This window comes from Musca domestica, unplaced genomic scaffold (genome assembly GCF_030504385.1).
Source record: "Musca domestica strain aabys unplaced genomic scaffold, Musca_domestica.polishedcontigs.V.1.1 6, whole genome shotgun sequence".
NCBI classification, from domain to species: domain Eukaryota; kingdom Metazoa; phylum Arthropoda; class Insecta; order Diptera; family Muscidae; genus Musca; species Musca domestica.
In genome coordinates, this window is record NW_026712363.1 from 11,051,145 (window position 1) to 11,072,236 (window position 21,092).

Sequence of the window (21,092 nt, forward strand, 5' to 3'; positions counted from 1 at the left end):
TTTTGTTTTTTTTTTTACAAATTGCTGGACAACGAATTTTTCCTCATCGGAGAAAACCAAATTCGGCTGTACTCCACTTTCGACCAAGCGAAGCAACTCTTTAGCTCTATGGAATATATTTTCTTTCTGTTGCGCTGTAAGTTCTTGCACTTTTTGGAATTTCAATAGCTTTACCCCGAGTTCATTTTTCAATATTTACCGAATGGAATATTGCGATATTTTCAGCTCACGAGTCATTTTTCGGCCAATGCGACGCGGGTTTCGATCAAGTCGCTTTCTTACTTTTCGAACCATTTCTGCTAATGTTGCTGTTTTCTTCCATCCTTAACGTCGGGCTACGCTACCAGTATCACGGTAACGAGCGATGGTACGAGACACAAATAATTTATTCACAATTAAATGCTGGAGTGCTCTAACGATAGCCAAATATAAAGAAATCTCACTATCACGTTCGAATTCCATCACGAATAAAATTTTTTCTGGAAAATTTTCACCAAAATGCTTTTGTACTCTTGTAAAAAAATAATAGGTTGTCACTGGAATAATTTTAACAGTTGTCGAACAAGTGGCTTGGAAATGACAGCAGTCTGGTTGCAGTTTTTTCATCTCATCCTGTATATATGGAAGCTATAGCAGCGAAATTCAGTACACTTAATTCTTGGCTAAATTTGGTAGTCTCTGTCAAAATTCATCCCATTTGGGTTAATATTACACATTTGCGAACAAATATCATATGACGAATGTGGAGAACTCAATCGCAAAATCGGGTGAGACATATATATCAAATTTAATATACTTTCTTCTCGGCTGAATCAGGTCATATGTCTCAAAATTCATTCTATTTAGGCTAATATTATTAATTTAGTGCACAATAAACGCCAAATCGGATAAAAATATATATGGGAGCTATATTTAAATTTTAACGGATATACACCAAAATTGCCAAACATTCTTTAGGACTCCACTTGGCTGTGTGTGCTACAATTCACTTTATTCTGACTGATATTACGCATTTGGTGCACAATAATTATAAAATCGGACGACACTATACATGGGAGTTACGACACTATACATGGGTTCATCCTTGGGCCAAAAAATAATGTGTGGAAAATTTCATCTCAATCAGACAATAAATGCGATCTGTAGGTTGTTTACAAAAATACATGGACGGTCGGACATGCATAAATCGTTTCAAAATGGATCTATATCGTTCCTTTCTGCATGTTACAATCAAATGCACGTATACGTAATACCTGTACTGGTATAAAAATTCTACGGATCTCAATTCTACCAAAATATTATCAACCTACTTCACTTCAGAAAAGCAGACAGCTAGATGGACGACCTGGAAGTTTACGCTGATTTAAACATATTGTGTGGGTCTAAATCGATGTTTCGATGTGTTGCAAAGGTAGTGACAAACTTAATATACCCTCCATTTGATGATCGTCACAGAATTAATTTGTAAGGTTTGGTGTTATCTTCTCGCAAGTGCCCTTGCATTTACGTCACTCACAACACAGATATGTTGAATACATATCCTCTGCAACGTTTATAGTTAAATTCGTAGTTCGCAAGTTTTGGTTTCTTTTCTGTGAAACTTTAAAGCTTCTTATTAAGCAGAAGCCTCGGTAATATAAATTGCGAAGAAAAAAAAAAACAAACAAGGAACAATTTTAGATCCTATTGCTTGTGCTTGCAATTCATCCGCCCACCCTGTCTGCCAGTTAGCTAGCTAGCCAGCCATCCATCTATTCATTCATTCAAACAATTTGTTCGTCCTTCTTTCTAATGTTGTTGTTGAGTGCCCCTCTTCTTCTTCTCCTCCTTTATAAGCATTCATTTATTCATGCCAATACACGACACTCAAGTGCGAGTATCCATGCTTTAATCTTCCACTCATACCACACCTATTTTCATTTCTTATTTTCCACGATAGTGGGCGAGTATCACCAATCCTCCCAGTTATTCAGAAGAGGTTGACTACAACTGCCCAAGAATAACAACAACAGCAACATAATAAAAATGTCCTGTTCTCCTAGGCATAGCTAGACTGCCGCATCAACGAATTTGCTTTGCCTTCCTTTATGCATTGAAATTCTCTTTGACTCATTCAGTGTTTGTTTTTCCATTTGTTTGTTTCTCTTTTTGCTTTTGTTCTGAATATACATGTGAATGCACATACAAATGGACTTGTGTTCTCATGTATGTATGTATATATGTATTTGTTTGTCAGAATATATGCATTTGCTATTTGAATTGGAATAATTGTTGCTCGCTCACATGCACAAAAATACAAACACTTCTAGGACAAGACGACACAGTAAACTAGCATTTCTCCTACCACTTCAGCCGACATACCCACGCATACAAGGCACAGTGTTTTAAAAATAAGTGGAACAAATCAAAATTTTTTCTACCCTCCACCATATTATTGGGGAATATTAAGTTGTACATTACGTTTATAACACCTCGATATATATATTTAACACCCCAGAGAGAATATATATTCTTGTTCAGCATTACAAACTATATCCGTCTGTGGAAATCACTCTAGTTTCCGAACGAAATGAATGGTATGGCAAATATAGGTCCACGTCTTGGTATAAGCCCTATATAACAGATTTACCTTCTTTTAGTTGCCATAGTAACAATTTAACTTGAATTTGCTGTAAATTGGCAGTTTGTGCTCCGTATAGTTTGTTTGGCACCAATTTTAAAACTATGGAGTGGATTGGATTGTCGGAATACTAAAATGGGTACGATGTAAGTTCATCGTAGCTACAAAACCTAAGAATATATCAAGCTGAATTCGTCCAAAAGTAAATCACACAAGTTGCTGAGTGACAGGGTGAAATGAAAAAACTGCAACCAATATCAGATTTCTGTCATTTCTAAACCACTCGTCCGACAGCTGTTAAAATTACTCAAGTGACAACTCATTACTCATTTAAAAGCGTACAAAAGCATTTTGGTGAGAATTTTCCAGAAAAAAGATATTCGTGATGGAATTCAAGCATGACAGTGTGATTGCTTTATATTTGGCTGGAAAACCACAAGTGGCTATCGTTAGAGCACTCCAGCATTTAAATGTGAAGAAATATTTTGTATCTCGCGCCATCGTTCGTTACCGTGAAACTGGTAGCGTAGTTCGACGTCTAGGAAGTGGACGGAAGAAAACAGCAACATCAGCAGAAATGGTTTGAAAGGTAAAGAAGTGACTTGATCGAAACCCGCGTCGCAGTGGCCGAAAAATGGCTCGTGAGCTGAACATATCGCAATATTCCATTCGGCAAATATTGAAAAATGAGCTCGGGGTAAAGCAATTGCAATTCCAAAAGTGCAAGAACTTACACCGCAACAAAAAGAAAATAGATTCAAAAGAGCTAAAGAGTTGTATCGCCTGGGCGAAAGTTGTGAACTGCCGAATTTGGTTTTCTACGATGAGAAAACATTCGTTGTCCAGCAGTTTGAAAACAAACAAAATGATCGTGCTTACTTGCCAAAGACGTCAGCTGAAAATGTGCACTTTCGGTTGGTCGCCAGAACTCAAGCGCCGGCCATGCTGATGGTGTGGGCCGCCATAACAGCCGATGGTCGCTCTTCGCTCCTATTAATCGACCGTGGCCGTGCCGAATATTATCGCGAAAATATTGTGGAGGGTGTATTGAAGCCTTGGGCACGCAAGCATTTTGGCCGCAGACCTTGAACATTCCAATAGGACTCAGCACACGCCACCCAAGAATGGTTACAAAATGAGGTTCCTCTATCAATTTCCAGCGCAAACTGGCGACCGAAATCTCCGGATACCAATCCGTTGGACTATTGTGTCTTGAGTATTTTGGAAAGAAAGTTTGGCACTAAAAAACACCAAAGTGTCGATCACCTCAAGCAAGCCCTTCGCCGGGAATGGGCCATAATACCGCAGAGCAACATTCGGGAAGCGCGTGGCGGTTTCATTGGCCATAGTTCGTGCCAAAGGTGACCAATTCGAACAAAACTTGACTTAAACTAAAACTTGATGCTATTTCCGACATTTTTTGCTTTCATTCAATAAATTTAAAAACAAAAATGTAAAAATAATGGTGTTTGACTTTGTTGCAGTTTTTTTTTTTCATCTCACCCTGTATATTAACTTCGGGAAGTAAAATCCTTTTAATTACATACAATTTACCTCGTTCAATATTGTATTTCCGGCTGTACATGTGTTTGTGTTATGTACATTTCCATTTTAATTAGAATTGTTTTACACGAAGTGTCAAATGAAAATTTCAATGTGTCAACCGTAATTAACAATGGTAGTAGGGCGTGTACGCCATTAGCAAATGTATCATTTGAACAAATGGCATTGCAAAAATCATCAAACTTTACTGCGAACTATTCCACGAATCTGCTAACCTCAAAACGAAAATTGTAAGCATGAAAATAGCTAAATTGAAGTTGTAAATGATGGCAATTGTTGACAATTTACAACCACTCCCCTCAACAAATATTCATTCTACAAACTTCGATTTATCAAATAGAACACAATATCCCTCAAAAAAGACAGAAATAGGGAAATGTACATAATTACTAACTGTTGGTAGCTACCTTTACTGAGAATTACTTGCTGCCGTTGTATGGTGAAGGGGACATTTTCATTGAAAATCGAAGCTTTAATTATTCAACATGGTAAGAATGCTTACAGGGAGATTCTCGACATTTTGATGAGTTTTGACATATTTTCCATACCAAAAACTAAATTTCTAACTTCTTTTGGAAAACAAATTGAACGAATTTCTTCTACATAAATGACAGCGTATAACCCCTTTATTTATTTATTCTCATACGTTTTTTTTTTTTTTTTTTCAAATATTGGAGTTTATCTTAAGTTCGGCATAGCCTGTTCTGATTTTTGTTTTTTTTTTTCATTGACATTTATCTTTTACTTGGGTTACAGAAATACATCGACAGACGGACTGATTCTATAGATATCATCAAATAATGCACAACAACACAATACCCCGTACCACAATGTGATATGGGGTAAACAACTATTACTACAACTATACCAAAAGAACTGTTTTGAGGCTAGGAAATCTGTATGGTAGTATTTTGCCAATAAGTCAAAAGAAACAAAAATAAATCTCTCAGTGGCTCTAGATCTTATCTTTTATAAAATTCGCTGATCTTAACCCAACCATTATTTACTGTACCATGTTTGGTGCGACATATACCACTTAAACAAGATCTTTGGAATATAGATAAAATCGGATCAACTACAGATAGTGCTTCTATATATGTTGTTTTATGGTTCAAGACATCATTTCTAATGAAAAAATCCAAAAAGCTTTACAATCCCATACCTAACGAACTTTTAAAAAATTCCTATTCATAAAAATGTAGTTAGCTAGAATAAAGTGTTTTAGTTAAAATATCATAATATGGACCATTAAGAATAATTTACACGGAGTCTGTGTTATTATACCCTCCACATTTGAAATTAACTTTGTCATTCCGTTTGTAACATCCCAAAAAATTCGTCATGACGAAACATTGTATTTATAGGTCCACGTTCTGGTATAGCTTCCATACAACGGTACCTCCAGATATTCGGTATTTTCATGATTTTTGCGATATTTTTTCACGGATTTGTCTGAAAATTGGTATTTGTAGGTTATAATGGGTCCTAGTTCGTGTGGTGTTTATATGGTCCACGCTTTGGTATAGCCCCCATATAACGGTACCTCCCGATTTTTGGTATTTTGATGATTTTTGCCACATTTTCCCACGAATATGTCAAAAAATTGGTATTTGTGGGTCATAATGGGTTCCAATGTTTCCTTTACCCTAAGGTGGAGGGTATTAACAGTTCGGATGGTACGAGACACAAAAGATTTACTCACATTCAAATTCTGGAGTGCTCTAACGATAGCCACTTGTGGTTTAAAGAAATCACACAATAACGCTTGAATTCCATCACGAATAGTTTTTTTTTCTTGAAAACTCTCACCAAAATGCTTTTGTACGCTTGTAAAAAATATAATAAGCTGTCACTGGAATAATTTTAACAGCTGTCGGACGAGTGGCTTCGAAATGACAGCAGTCTGAAGTTGGTCGCATTTTTGCACATCCGACCTACATATTACTTATCCTGTTTTTTCGGCACATCCGACCTACATATTACATATATGTCTATGGGCTTACATATATGTCTATGGTGCTCTTACTTTTGGTATTGAAAATGGGCCTTGTAGGTCCACGTTTTGCTATAGCCCCCATATAATGGAACCTACCGATATTAGAAATTATGGTGTTTTAAGCGACATTATTCACCGAAATTGTTTACAATTTTGTATTTGAAGTTCATAACGAATACTACAGCCTTAGACAGAAAATTGTCGGTGCAGGTCCACGTCTTCGTATAGCCCCCATATAACGGTACCTCCCGATATTCGGTATTTTGATGATTTTTACGACATTATTCACCGGAATGGTTTCAAATTTGGTATTTGAAGTTCGTAATGGATACTACAGTCTATGGAAGAAAGATGTCTGTGCAGGTTCACGTCTTCGTATAGCCCCCATACAACGGAACCTCCCGATATTCGGTATTTTGATGATTTTAGATACAATATTCATCGAAACTGTTTCAAATTTAGTATTTGAAGTTCGAAATAGATATTACAGCCTAAGACAGAAAATTGGTTGTGCAGGTCCATGTCTTCGTATTGCCCCCATATACCGGTTCCTCGCGATATTCGGTACTTTGTTGATTTCAGCGACATTATTCACCGGTATTCTTTAAATTTTGGTATTTGATGGATGCTACAGCCTATGACAGGAAATTGTCTGTGCAGGTCCACATCTTCACCGGAATTGTTTCAAATTTGGTATTTGAAGTTCGAAATGGATACTACAGCCTAAGACAGAAAATTGTCTCTGCCGGTCCACGTTTTCGTATAGCCCCCATACTACGGTTCTTTCCGATATTCGGTATTTTGATGATTTTAGCGACATTATTCACTGAAATTGTTTCAAATTTGGTATTTGGAGTTCGTAATGGATACTACATCCTATGACAGAAAAGGTCCACGTCTTCGTATAGCCCCCATACTACGGTACTTTCCGATATTCGGTATTTTGATGATTTTAGCGACATTATTCACCGGAATTGTTTCAAATTTGGTATTTGAAGTTCGAAATGGATACTACAGCCTAAGACAGAAAATTGTCTGTTCAGGTCCACGTTTTCGTATAGCCCCCATACTACGGTACTTTCCGATATTCGGTATTTTGATGATTTTAGCGACATTATTCACTGGAATTGTTTCAAATTTGGTATTTGGAGTTCGTAATGGATACTACATGCTATGACAGAAAATTGTCTATAAAGGTCCACGTTTTCGTATAGCCCCAATACTACGGTACTTCCCGATATTCGGTATTTTGATGGTTTTGCAACATTATTTACCAGAATTGTTTCAAATTTAGTATTTGAAGTTCGTAATGATAACTAAAGCTTATGACAGAAAATTGCCTGTGCAGATCCACGTTTTGGTATAGCCCCCATATAATGGTACCTCCCTATATTCTGTATTTATTCAGCGATTTTTTTTTTTCAAGTTTCGCATTTCAGTATTGTAATGGCTTTTGACGTCTACATTCGGTATTTTTTAACAGAATTTCCAACGGATTTTATTTTATTTTCTATTCTTATTTTATTATTATTATTATTTATTTTTTTATTTTTGTTTATTTTTATTTATTGTCAAGTTCGTTCGGTGGAGGTTATTCAAAGTTCGACTCGGCCGAACTTACACCTGTTTTACTTGTTTATATTTACATCGCTGTAGGTATAATTGTGCGAAAGCATTTTATCACTGTATCTTTTTACAACCTTGCCTGAGCTTTGGGAACTATTGTATAAGAATGTAGTCTAGTTATTTCGATTATTCTTCATAATCACTATTATATTTTTTGCTGTCCACTGTGGACATTTGACACATGAGAAATTGTCAACGTCACTGGCTGACACAGCTAAAAAGAATATACGAAAAAATTAGCACAAGAAAAATTGCAACCGGCTAGCGACACCGAACACCATAAGAAACATAAGATGGTAGGTAGATATAAAATGAAAGAGAAGCTTTGTTGTTGGTGCATGCATACGTGACTACCAGCAAAATGTTTAACTAACGGCTGATTTTACAGCTGTTGTCAGCTGGGTGTTTGAGCAGTAACTGCAATGTTCTAAGGCAGTACTGATAACCCTTTACAAACACAATTTTAATAGCGTCACTTTTTAGGGGCGAACTTTTAATACCCTCCAACTTAGGGTAAAGGAAACATTTTATATAAAAGCTTCTGAATTCAATCGTGTTTCACTTTAAACTTAATATACCAGTAAGAACGTTTGAATAGTGCAGTTAAACTTACCAAAAACAACCATAAAGCGAATGAGGCCGTTACATGGTGCCATACTAAAACGGGAACCTCTATGGACAATTTTATACTTCAAGGATTGCCATCTATCAAATCTTCTAAAATACAAAATATGTAACAATTTCGTGGGTAAATAGGACAAGGATTATCAAAATACCGCATATCGGGGCGTATCGTTATACGTACGCTATAGGAAAATGTGGAACTAAATATTCAATGATCTGCCACCGGTCTAGAATCCATTATGAACTACTAATAACATTTTTTGGAAAATATCGAATATAGAGAGGTACCGTTTTATGGGGACTATACCAAAACGTGGACCGATATATCTCATTTTCAATACCAACCATCCTAGACACAATACAAATTGTTCTGCTAAATTTTGACGCTCTACGTCAAACAATGTATGGGCTGTACCGTGATTTCAACGGACGGACACCCTTAAATTTATGCTGATTATAAATATAAATATATAAATATAATTTTATGCTGATTATAAATATATATACTTTATGGGGTCTACGACGAATATTTAGGGTTGTTACAATCGGAATGACAAAGTTAATACACCCTCCTTTTCAAGGTGGAGTGTATAGAAATACCTATGTCTAATTTTTTGGGTGAGAGCGACTATAGGTCTAGCAAGAAGTGAATTAATGAAGATATTACTAGTTTTAAATTTCAACACTTTTCTTCAGCAGCTAATATAAAATGTTTCGCTTCAATTTAAATAAATTTATTTTTTGGTACATTTTCACCCGCATACGTTAATATAAAGAAAAAACAAAAAATTACAATAACGTAAATTACTTTGTTTCTCCCTGTCACTTGTGGCCGGACCATGGTTTCTTTTGTCAATCTGCCCATCATGTTTCTGTGTGTTGACTGTCTAGTAAATGATTCAAATAGAATTTGTGGATTTATCATTTGCCCTAGCGTCGCTATGAGGCGTAAAGCTTTCCCAAGTTTCTTCGTACAAAATTGTAAAAAATTCTTGTTTTTTTTTACATTAGGAAAATGCAACGCGTTTGAATAGTGCTAACTGTAGTCATAGTTAGTTACATGGGAATGAAATGTTTTATTTCCCAATGTTATCTCTTTCATATCTGCAAATTTGAACACATCAGCTGAAAATAATACAGAGAGAGAGAGAGAAATATACTCAAGACAACGGTAAACGGTTTTGATACTCTCACTGAGTAAACACTGAGACATGAACAAATTCCACTCATGTGAGTTGTAATTCTTAATAACCGTTAGAAATAGAAGGCATAACGAAGAAAGACACAACCAAGTTATATTTAGTCTCTCGAGTAAAAGAGAACACATTTTTAGTCTCTTTAATTTTATTTCTATCATCACTCATTGTGGAGTAACTTTCGACTAAACTTTGTATCTTTTGAGTTGACTACAGGAAAAAAAGTTCTTTGTAGGAACTTTTTTCTTCATTTTATTGTGAAATCAGCTGTTTCCGTCTCCGGGTCATTTAGTTGCCAGCTGATACTTGGCGTTGAGCTGCATAGTTGTTAAACAAAACGATAGCAGAATGGGATAAATTCCGTACCTAAAACGGAAGGAGTTAAACTACTTCTGTAAAATAAAGCACATGTTCAATAATTTTAGAAATCTAGAAATCTTTGTTACTTTTGTAAATCAAAAGAAATTCCGTACAATGCTAATCATTTTATTTTATTGTTTCCATTTCAGACTGGACTAGTTCACTGACACCTCCATCAACGACCAACACCCCAACCACCGACACATACAGTCATCACAATCAATTTTGTCAGAGCCCCATTGAGGAACACTTTGATGTGGTTGATGGTATCAAACCACAACAGAATTCTCATTTCTTTGTCCAGTCCCCGGACGGCAGTGCGGGTGCCTCCACACATTTTGGCCATCAGCAGACACATCCATTTGCAATGGAAACGGCTACTGCGACTTCGCCACCAAAAGGCGTCATTGAGACACCAAGTGGTGCTCACTATTCGTACAACAATAATCTTCTTTATTGTGCTTCGAGTAGCACCGCTTCGGCATCAGCTACAGCCACAGCAGCAGCAGTAGGAGCAATGCCATCAGTTGTTGCCAGAGGAGCTACAACAGCATCATATCACCACCACTATCCCACCACCACAACAAGCAACAACAGCAATGTTTTTGCGGGCGGATTTTCAGCATCGCCAGCCTCATCGAATCTCTCCACACCCACTGAGGCCACCGAACATTATGCATTGGAGGACATGACGATATTGATGCAGCTGCTGTTAATGAACTTTCACAACGCTTGCAGTCGGAATTACGTGCGGCAAAAAGTCGTCATTTGTCATGCACTGAAGTCTCATTGCCATGGGATCTAACGCCACGTATAGCCGCTGATATGATAAAAACCTCCGAGCGGGAACCTTGCGGGGTGCGAGGTTGTGCTATTTTCATCGATTTTGAATATGAGACAGGCAATGCCAGGTATGATGATGATATTGCAATTTTGTTGTTTTTGTTTTGCCATGTGCATGTTATTCTGTTTTCGTCAGTGTCACATATCCATCCATTCGGCTCAGTCGGTCGGGCGGTTTGTCTTCAGTGGACAACGATTGGAAATGAGTTTTTGATGTTTTCTGACATTAGTGTTTTTTTCTTCGTCTTCTTTGGGCAAGGGTTTTGGAAATCAGGTGTGTGTGCTCAACGATCTGTTATAATCAATTTGTTCAGAACTAACTAACGATGCCAGTGCGGATTTAACTCAAGGTGCAGTTTTTGTTTTATCAGAGATATCAACTATGGATGTCAGAGGGGGATTATCGAAATGAAATTAATGGAAACACCTACAAACAGGAGAATATTTTAAATGGGTATTGTGAGTTGTTTTTTTTTTTTGTGCTGCAATGATGTATCACATGAGCAATTGGTGATACGTTTAAATGACCTTTTCATGTTTTTCAAATGCTGGGGGTAAAGTTTTCGTTTTCACAATGCAAGCATCGGCATCGGTATAATTGAAACATGACAATTTTATATTAATAAAAAAATATTCGCCGTGCAGCAGGCGTTTAAAATATTACAGTTTGTTACTCGACAATCGACATGTCCAGTTAATGACATCGGGGGAAAACAAAACTGTTGACAGTTGAGTTACTGAGTTTATGCTAATTATCATTAGGATTATTTCCTGAGTAAGGCAATAAATCCTTGCAATTTCGCGAATCATCCGTTTTCTTGCTAGATTTTATTGAATGTTCGATAACTTCTTGCAATATTTGTATGAAAAGTTTTAGTACACACCTAGTGATATATGCCTGGTATTGGCTGATCAATATGTAATCCATTTCATTTCACCCTCAACGATCAAAGAGAATAGATCAATACGCTGAAAAAATCACATTTTCAACTCCAGATTCCTGTGGAATTTATAAAAAAAATTATGTATCAGTATCTCCCTATATTCGGTATTTTGACGATTTTAGGTACAACATTCGTCGAAATTGTTTGTAATTTCGTATTTGAAGTTCCTCATAGGTACTACAGCCTGTGACATAAAATTGTCTATGCAGATCCAGGATCCCCGATATAACGGTACCTCCCTATATTCGGTATTTTAATGTTTTAGCTACATTATCCACCATTTTGAAGCTTCGTATAAGAATACTGTAATGGTTTATGACAAAAGTTGCCTTTGCAGTCCAGGTCTTAGTATCTCACTATATTCGGTATTTTGACGATTTTAAGTACATCGAAATTGTTTGAAATTTCGTATTAGAGTTCCTAATAGTTACTGCAGCCTGTGACAGAAATATGTTTGTTCGGTATTTTGATGATTTTAACTACATTACCCACCGGATTTTTTTCAAGTTTCGTATTAGAATATTCTAATGGTTTGTGACAAAAGTTGCATTTGCAGGTCCAGGTCTTCGTATAGGCCCAATATATCAGTATCTCCCTATATTCAGTATTTTGACGATTTTAGGTACAACATTCATTGAAATTGTTTGAAATTTCGTGTTTGAAGTTCCTAATAGTTATTACATATTATGACAGAAAATTGTCTATGCAGATCCAGGACCCCTATATAATGATACCCATTCGGTATTTTGATGATTTTAGCTACATTTTCCACCTCGTTTTTCAAGCTTCTATTAGAATATTCTAATAATTTATGACAAAATTTGCCTTTGCAGGTCCGGGTCTTCGTATGGGTCACATATATCAGTATCTCCCTATATTCGATATTTTGACGATTTTAGGTACAATATTCATCGAAATTGTTTGAAATTCCGTATTTGAAGTTCCTGTGCCATAAATTGTCTATGCAGGTCCAGGACCCCCGATATAACCATACCTCCCAATATTCGCTATTTTGATGATTTTAGCTACATTATCCACCGGATTTTTTTAAATATTGTAATGGTTTATGACACAATTTGCCTTGTATTTGCCAATGTATTTAGAAAGAAAGATTAAATCTCTTTTTTAAATTGGTCATACCCATGGTACAATGAATACAAGGTAGGCTAACTTTGAGAAAATCCCAAGTATAGAGGTCTACCTGTTTGGCTTGTAATGTCAGAATTACTATCAAAACAATATAAAAACAAACAACTTGTTGCATTGATTTTGAATAAATAATTTAAAACCGCAAAAACTGAATGAAAGGTCAAAATTTCTTTTCAAAATCATGTTCTATATATCTCTTATGGTTTATTTCGCTACAAAAACTGTAGATTTTGTCGATGCATACGTCGCAATAAGCATTTTGAAAACACCCGAATTTGAATATTTTATGAACAATTTTTTTATTATTGAAAATAATACACACACATAAAAAAATGAAGTTGACATATTAAGCCAGAAAAATAAAAAAAAAAATTAAAATCATATCCCAACATACCAAATTGACTTGAGAATAATATTTTAATAAGCTTTCAAAAATAAGCCTTAAGCTTGAGAAAATCTTGAGAATGTATTGAGAAATGCTTGTTTAACAATTATAGAATAATCGAAAGGGAACCCTTATTCATAAGCTTATTCTTGTAATTGCAGAATAAGCTTACGAAAGTAATATTATATCAAGCTTATTTTTTCAATGGTATAAAATATTTATTTTTTAATTATTTTACACATTTCATTCATTGATCGCCATCCCAGCTGTCGCAGCCTCCTGTTGCATTGATACCTAGATGATTTCTTTCCCCTTATTTGAGCTTTCGCATCTCCTCCACTAATTCTTCACTTCTCTTGAATTCTTGCAACTTTTTGACGCCTCTATTCTGAAATGAGATTGAAATAATATACACTACAGATTCCCAGATTTATTATTCATCATTACCTTAGAGTTTCGTCCAGAAATGGGTCTTAAATTCGCGTGATTTTGATTTTAACCAAAGAAAATATTTTTTTGTCGACAATTTTCACAAAAAAAAATCAAAACAAATTTGTCAACAAAGGACAGATTTGAGAAAAGTTTGTGCAAAAAAAGTTTTTCTCTAGCATTGTTGAGGAATTCTTACGATAAACTATTTTCATAATATTATTCTCAAGCTGTATTGTATTTTTGGTATGTTGGGATGGTAGTTCTGCCCTACCTTGAATTCATTGTACCATGGTCATACCCATGTACAAAAATCCAATATTGAATTATTACAAATATCTACACTTTCACAATGTCTTTCAAAGTTTTTCCCGTTCCATATTTTAAACATTTTTATTTCCGAAACTATTGTGAAAAGTGTACATTTAAATGCCAACAAACATTTATATAAACTTTATAAAGAAACAGCAAATTATCGGTGACTACGAAAACAAGCTATCGCAGAAAATAATTTCCGAGAAATATTCGTATACTAAGTCGGTTTTATGTAACTGGGTCAGTAATAACCGTCTATAACGGATGAAGGCCGTGAAAAACTTCAGGCGGTGAGAAGACCAAAAAATGAAAGACTCGAGCGACAGTGTTGCAAGGGTACAGTGAAGCATGAGGGAGGGTCAAGAATGGTGTGACGCTGTTTTTCTTTCTATGGACCTGGGCACAGTCATGAAATAATGGAAGTTATGGATCGGTTTGTTTACAAAGATGTGTTGGACATCACCTTGTTCCCTTTCGCTGAGGAAAATATTCAGCTTATTTGGGTGTTTCAGCAAGACAATGATCCCAAACATGCATCAAAACTTGTCAAAAATTGGTTGCGGGAGTCAAAAATCGGTGTTTTGTCGTGACCCAATCACGGAAACAAGTAAACACAACATTTTCCAAAGAACTCAGGGTGCCTGGGAAAGCATACCCAAGGATCAAACTGAGCGTGTTATAGATTCAATGCCTCGTAGGTGTGCAGCTGCTATCAAAAATAATGGCTACGCTTTCGACTACTAGCAAAAATTTAATTATTTCAAAATAAAAAATCAAAAAGTTGCTTTAGTTTTGACCAAGCAAAAATTGGGTCATTTTAATTTTCCATATATTATTTTTCATTCAAAATTATTTTTGTATTTTTATTTTTTGTTTTTTTTTTTTTTTTTTTTGTAAAAGTTACAGGACATTTATTTTGCGATTTCAGTTGCTTTAGTTTTGGCCACCAGTGTATATACTTTATGGGATCTCCGATGAATATTTAGGGATGTTACAAACGGAATGACAAAGTTAATGTACCCTCTTTTTCAGGGTGGACGATATAAAAATATGTTGAAAACGATTAAAATTTATTTTTTTTAGTTTTCATGTGTTTCTTACTACAATTATTGCTGATATTAATGAATTTTTATTTTTCTTTCATGTCTCTTGCAGGCGCATTGCATCTTTCAAAATTGATCCAAATACAGTATCCACATTTGAATTGTTTTTAACACTAAAACAAGACAAGGGCGGCTGGACTTCATTATTGCCACAATTTCTCAAGTGAGTATCAATGATCAATTTACTCTAAAATATTAATTTTTTTCTTTTCTTTGCTTTTTGAACAGGAATCTAACACGCAGCAGTACCATACTCATAAGTCCACATTTTACATTAAATAAACATAAGCTTTATGCCTGTGAGTAGGAAATTCTCTTTCTTTCTCTCTTAACAAACAAAATGATATAATATAAAGAAAAAATCCACCTAAAATGTACAAAAACAAAATAATCATAAATATTAACAACAAACAACCACAACAAAAACAAAAATATAATTATATATGACAAAATGTTAAACAAGGAAAATCGAACAAACAAAGAAGTAAAACCAAAACATATTAAATGTATGAAATGTGATTTCAAACTTAAACAAAAAAATCTTTAAAAGTGAAAACTAAGAAAATCTTACTGAAAAAAAAAGACGAAAACAAAAATTAACATGGGGCGTGTCAATTGTGTTAGTTAGATTAGCATAAGTAATGAAATGATAAAAATATGAACCAATAGTTATTCCCTCCGATTAAGAAGAATTAATAATGGTTAGTTTTCGTTGTTTTTTAGTTTAGTTTTTAATTGTTATACATTTTCATTTAGTCTTTCTGAATGAATACTGTATATTTGAGTATTATATTTGACAAAGTCAGTGATGATGTAAAATGAGGCAAACAAAACAAAAAAATCATAACTAAGTAATGAGTTTCGCATACGTACATACACACCCTTCACTATAAAACATTTTGGGGAACAGAAATAAGCTACATACATGCATAGCACATACTTTCGTACATATTATGTATAATCTAGATATAAATAATTTTACAACTATAGTTTTATAATGCGATGAAATACAAAACAAACTTTGGACCACATACATTTCACAGTTTTCCCCCCTTTTTAAACTGACTTAATTGCAAAAAAACAATGAATATGACAAACATAAATAACCAACAATAAAACAAAAAATACCTTTAGAAAATAACTAAACATCAACTGGACAATTTACAATTTCTAAATATATACCCCCCTACATAAAAATAAAAAATTTTGCTTTAATATGTACCATAAAAGAAAAACAAACAAACATTTGAAAATAAAACAACATGACAAATTTGTAAAAAATTCAAATGAAATTGACTGACTCGTTATTTTTTCTTGTCTAAACTACATACAAGTAAAAAAACCAACAACAATTGACAGTAAATTAAATTGAATTTATCTTAAATATAAAAAACAAAAAACAATTATAAATAACTCAAAAGCATACATTAAACCAAAATAACATTAGAATTATTTTACTTAAAGTTAAGGCAGAATGAAAAAACTAGCAATATTCCTACACATACATAAACTATAAAATCCATTTTCGCGTCTTACTATCGGCAAATTTCTAATAAAAAATTGAAATAGAAACCAAATCAATATCAATAAAAATAAAGCAAAGTTTGAAACATACACCACCTTCTGTACTACTCAAAAGACCTCATCTCTCTTGGGTTTTTATGAGCCTCAAATTCCAAAAAAATTGTAGTAGTAAATAAACAAAATTGTGGTTTTCATATAGTGCTTTGCCACATATAATATAATTGCAAATTGTCAACATAATTTATTTGTTTTACCATAGATAGATAGCACTTGGGTGCCAATCATGGTAGAAGAATATAGGTAGATATATCGGCACAGCGGCTGGGACAATGAACTGTCAAACCAATTTTGGAATTGAAAATGTTAAATGAAAAATTATTTAAATTTGTAAAAATTTTTGAAAAACGCAAATAATAACAACCTCCGAATGACGTCGTATAAGAAAACATTTAAAAATCTACTCATATTTGACATATCAATGCTCTCAAGTGTTTATGCATCTACCTGTATTCTTCTGTCATGTTACCAATCGAGCATTAATGGCTTAGACGTTTCCCACCATTCATTTTGATTTTTAATAGCCAAATATTAACATTTAATGTGATTGAATATCTATTCGATTATGTTCTTTTAAATTCGTCCGTCAAAATTCTCCGAATATAGAGGTCTCTATACGAGAACTTCATCAAAACTTGAAATGTATTTTTAGATAGCATTTTCAAAGTTTTTATTTCGAGTTCGTAATGAAAACCACTTCTATGACAGAAAATTATCTTTACAGGTAGACATCTTCGTATATACAGGATGAGATAAAAAAAAACTTCAACAAAGTCAATCGCAATAATTTTTACATTTTTTTTTTAATTTAATTGAATGAAAGAAAAAATGTCGGAAAAATTATCAAAATTTACAATATGTTTAGATTTGTTCGAATTGGTCACCTTTGGCACGAATTATGGCCTTCAAACGATCAATGAAACCGTCACATGCTGACTGAATGTTGCTCTGCGGTATTTTGGCCCATTCCCGGCGAAGCGCTTGCTTGAGGTGATCGACACTTTGGTATTTTTTTTAATACACCCTCCAAAATAATTTCGCGATAATATTCGGCATTTATTCTGATGCCACGGTCGATTAATACTAGCGGAGAGCGACCATCGGCTGTTATGGCGGCCCACACCATCACCAAGGCCGCCGCATGAGTTCTGGTGGCCAACCGAATGTGACCATTTTGTTTGTTTACAAACAGCTGGACAACGAATGATTTCTCATCGGAGAAAACCAAATTCGGCAGTTCATCACTTTCGGTCAATCGAAGCAACTCTTTAGCTCTTTTGCCCTTTTTGGAATTTCAATGGCTTTACCCCGAGTTATTTTTCAATATTTGACGAATGGAATATAGCGCTGTGTTCAGATCACAAGCCATTTTTCGGCAACTGTGACGCGGGTTTCGATCAAGTCGCTTATTTACTTTTCGAACCATTTCTGCTGATGTTGCTGTTTTCTTCCTTCCACTTCCTTGACGTTGGACTACGCTACCAGATTTATTAACATTTAAATGCTGGAGTGCTTTAACGATAGCAACTTCTGGGTTTCCAGCCAAAGATAGAGAAATCACACTATCACGCTTGAATTACATCACGAAAAACTTTTTTTCTGGAAAATTCTCACCAAAATGCTTTTGTACGCTTGTAAACAATATAATTAGCTGTCACTGGAATAATTTTAAAAGTTGTCGGACGTGTAGCTTCGAAATGACAGCAGTCTGAATTTTTTTGCAGTTTTTTCATCTCACCCTGTATATCTTCGTCCCATAGGCCTTTTATTGTGCACCAAACGTGTAATATCAACCCAAATAGTATGGAATTTTACATATACGACCAAATTAAGCCTGGAAATTTGATCGAAATCGGTTCAGATATAGCTATAGCTCCCATATATATTGTTCATCCGATTTGATATTTTTTATCCTCCGTACGATATTTGATATATATCCAAATACAGCACAGAAATTCCTTTCCCAAATTTTATCGAGATCGGTTCAGATTTGGATATAGCTCCCGTATATATCATCGTCCGATTTGCCTTTTATTGTGCACCAAACGCGTAATATTAGACCAAATGGGATGTAATTTGGCACTTACCCCCAAATTGAGCATAGAAACAAATATGTCAATTTGGTAAAAATCGGTTCATATCAGAGGGCTCAATGACTGATTAAGCGATTACACTTAGTGGAAATACAATCAAACTCAAACAGTCGGTCAGATGTAACGTGCTTATTCGAGTTGCTCATGCGAAACGAAAAAGTTGTGAGCGAACATGAATTGATCGAAGCTTTGTTTTCGAAATCAAACAGCTCACATGATTTATTTGTTTACGAACTTATGTTGAGTTGTTCATATCGGGGCGATCATCTATGATAAGTTTGATCGGTTTGATTCATCCTAGTTAAGTGAGTAATTTGATTAAAACACAAATGTTCGAGTCTTAGCGAAATCATGATTGTAATTTTACTAAGGATTTCATAACGAAAAGCTGGCCCCATTTTCCAAATTGGTACAAATTATATTTAATAAACAGATATATTTTTTTTAATTTTATTTGCGTTTTTTGGTATTTTAGACTTCAGTGACTTATTTCTAAAAAAATTAATATTTTTAATAAAGAAACACATCAATATTTAAATATTTTTATTTATTTTACAATGTTGGTCAATATTTATCACACAAAACTTCGACCTTTTCATTTAACAACACAGTTTGTAGTTACTATCACAATATTCTTCCATTTCAAATATAATAAAAGTCAAAACAAACTGTCCCAACTTGTTTGAATGGTTGAATCACAGTTGTGATTGCTCACTTCAATTCACGTGTTCGATCTACTCATGTTGCTGAACACATCAAACGCTCTCGAACACTCATGTTCGATAGTGAGTGAAGTGATTCAAACTGAGCGTTCGATTCGATCCGATGCGAAAACGATCATCGATCGATTAAACCAAATGACTGTATCAACAAAAATCATGTAAGAAACCGAGTATGATTGAATTTTTACTTTACTCGTTGCAGTCCACTGAGTTCATATGTAGTTATAGCTACCTTATATATTCAATAGGGTGTAGGGAATCATACATTGGGTTTCCATAAAGTACGTTTGCACTTACTAAATCGAGTGGACTATCAACTGACAATTCCATGGCATATACGTTAAACGAAATTGACTCTCCATCCCAGCATTGGAATTGCAATTCACGGCATTCACTAAATGTAAACACACTTTAAATACAAAGGAATTCGATTTTTAAATAATTTCGAAAATAATACAATTATAATAATTTAAGACTTAGAAGTGGTGTATGTTATAAAAACTATACTAAAATTATGGACAAAAATACAACTTTAAACAAAAACAGTAACCCAAAATTAATTGCAAATATGTAGAATGCAAAACAGAATGAAAAATTAATACAGATTGCAAAATTAATTCAATTAATACTAGAATATTTTCCAAGATTCAATATCAATAACTACTTGCCTTAAGTTGTTCATACGAACTCTTATTAATTTTATTTTATGTTTTTTGTTTGCTTTTTATTTTGTAGTAGACGCAGACGAAGAAGAATGATTGAAGATGAAAAAAAAGAGACAATGATGATGTTTTTTGTGAATATGTGGATAAGGATCAGGATCCTGAAGAAGATCAAGAATGAAATATGCATTCATTCAATTCATATTAGAACATAAATGCAAAAAAAAAAAAAAAGAAACCAAAAAATAAAAAAAAACCTACAAACTGAATATAAAAATGAAAGAAAAAACAAAGTTGATGTGATATTAAAATATAATATTAATAGTTTAAGTAAACAGTAATATAAAAATATAAAATAATAAAAATAAATTTCAAAAATTTAATATATTTAATGTTAAAGCAAAACAAATCACAATAGAAAATGTATTGTTTTTAAGTATTTATAGTTCTTATTTTTTTTTCTTATATATTCCATTAGTCTTAAGTATAATTTAATTTATGCGCAAATGTTTAAAAGAAATGTACGTGCAGAGAATTAGGAAAACGTTTTGTATGTGTTCTTTATAGATCTTATATTTTTTTAATTTAATTTTTCCTTTTTTTAAATATAAACTGTGAACGAAATCTGAATTTCATCAAGTGATATTTGTTTTACTTCATTGTTTGCATATCTTTGGTGAACACGTCTGAGGTTATACTGATTTAAAGTGGGCCTAGATATCCTGCGTGGTAAACAATATGAAACTGTTTGTTGAAAACTTGTATCAAATTAGAAAATTGAAAAGAGGAAAAAATACGATGAATACATTAGACCCTTTGAAAGTGTAGATTCGTCACAGGACATTTTGAATTATCCTATTAATTTATTCAAACTTTTTATG

The 21,092-nt window shown here is 34.0% G+C and overlaps 1 protein-coding gene and 1 long non-coding RNA gene across 2 annotated transcripts; one reads left to right on the forward strand and one right to left on the reverse strand.

Annotated features, from left to right (window-relative positions):
- The first annotated feature begins 10,352 nt into the window (after positions 1–10,352).
- Positions 10,353–20,850, forward strand: LOC101895419 (protein charybde). Its single transcript, XM_059129267.1, has 5 exons — positions 10,353–10,596; positions 10,647–10,896; positions 15,206–15,316; positions 15,382–15,452; positions 20,285–20,850. Exons 1-5 carry the CDS (start codon positions 10,353–10,355, stop codon positions 20,305–20,307), a joined length of 699 nt encoding a protein of 232 aa, XP_058985250.1. The 3' UTR covers positions 20,308–20,850.
- LOC131805645 (uncharacterized) lies at positions 13,369–13,988 on the reverse strand. The gene is made up of 2 exons (XR_009343738.1): positions 13,754–13,988; positions 13,369–13,694 (listed from the first exon to the last, which is right to left on the reverse strand). It is a non-coding gene; the product is annotated as an uncharacterized LOC131805645 (long non-coding RNA).
- Positions 20,851–21,092: the final 242 nt, after the last annotated feature.

Bases quoted from the DNA above. Each gene is read 5' to 3' on its own strand.
- LOC101895419 (XM_059129267.1), top strand. From the start codon at position 10,353: ATGGAAACGGCTACTGCGACTTCGCCACCAAAAGGCGTCATTGAGACA. The intron at 10,597-10,646 runs GCGGATTTTCAG...ACACCCACTGAG, and splicing joins CAACAGCAATGTTTTTGCGG to GCCACCGAACATTATGCATT. The intron at 15,453-20,284 runs GTGAGTAGGAAA...TTTATTTTGTAG, and splicing joins TAAACATAAGCTTTATGCCT to TAGACGCAGACGAAGAAGAA.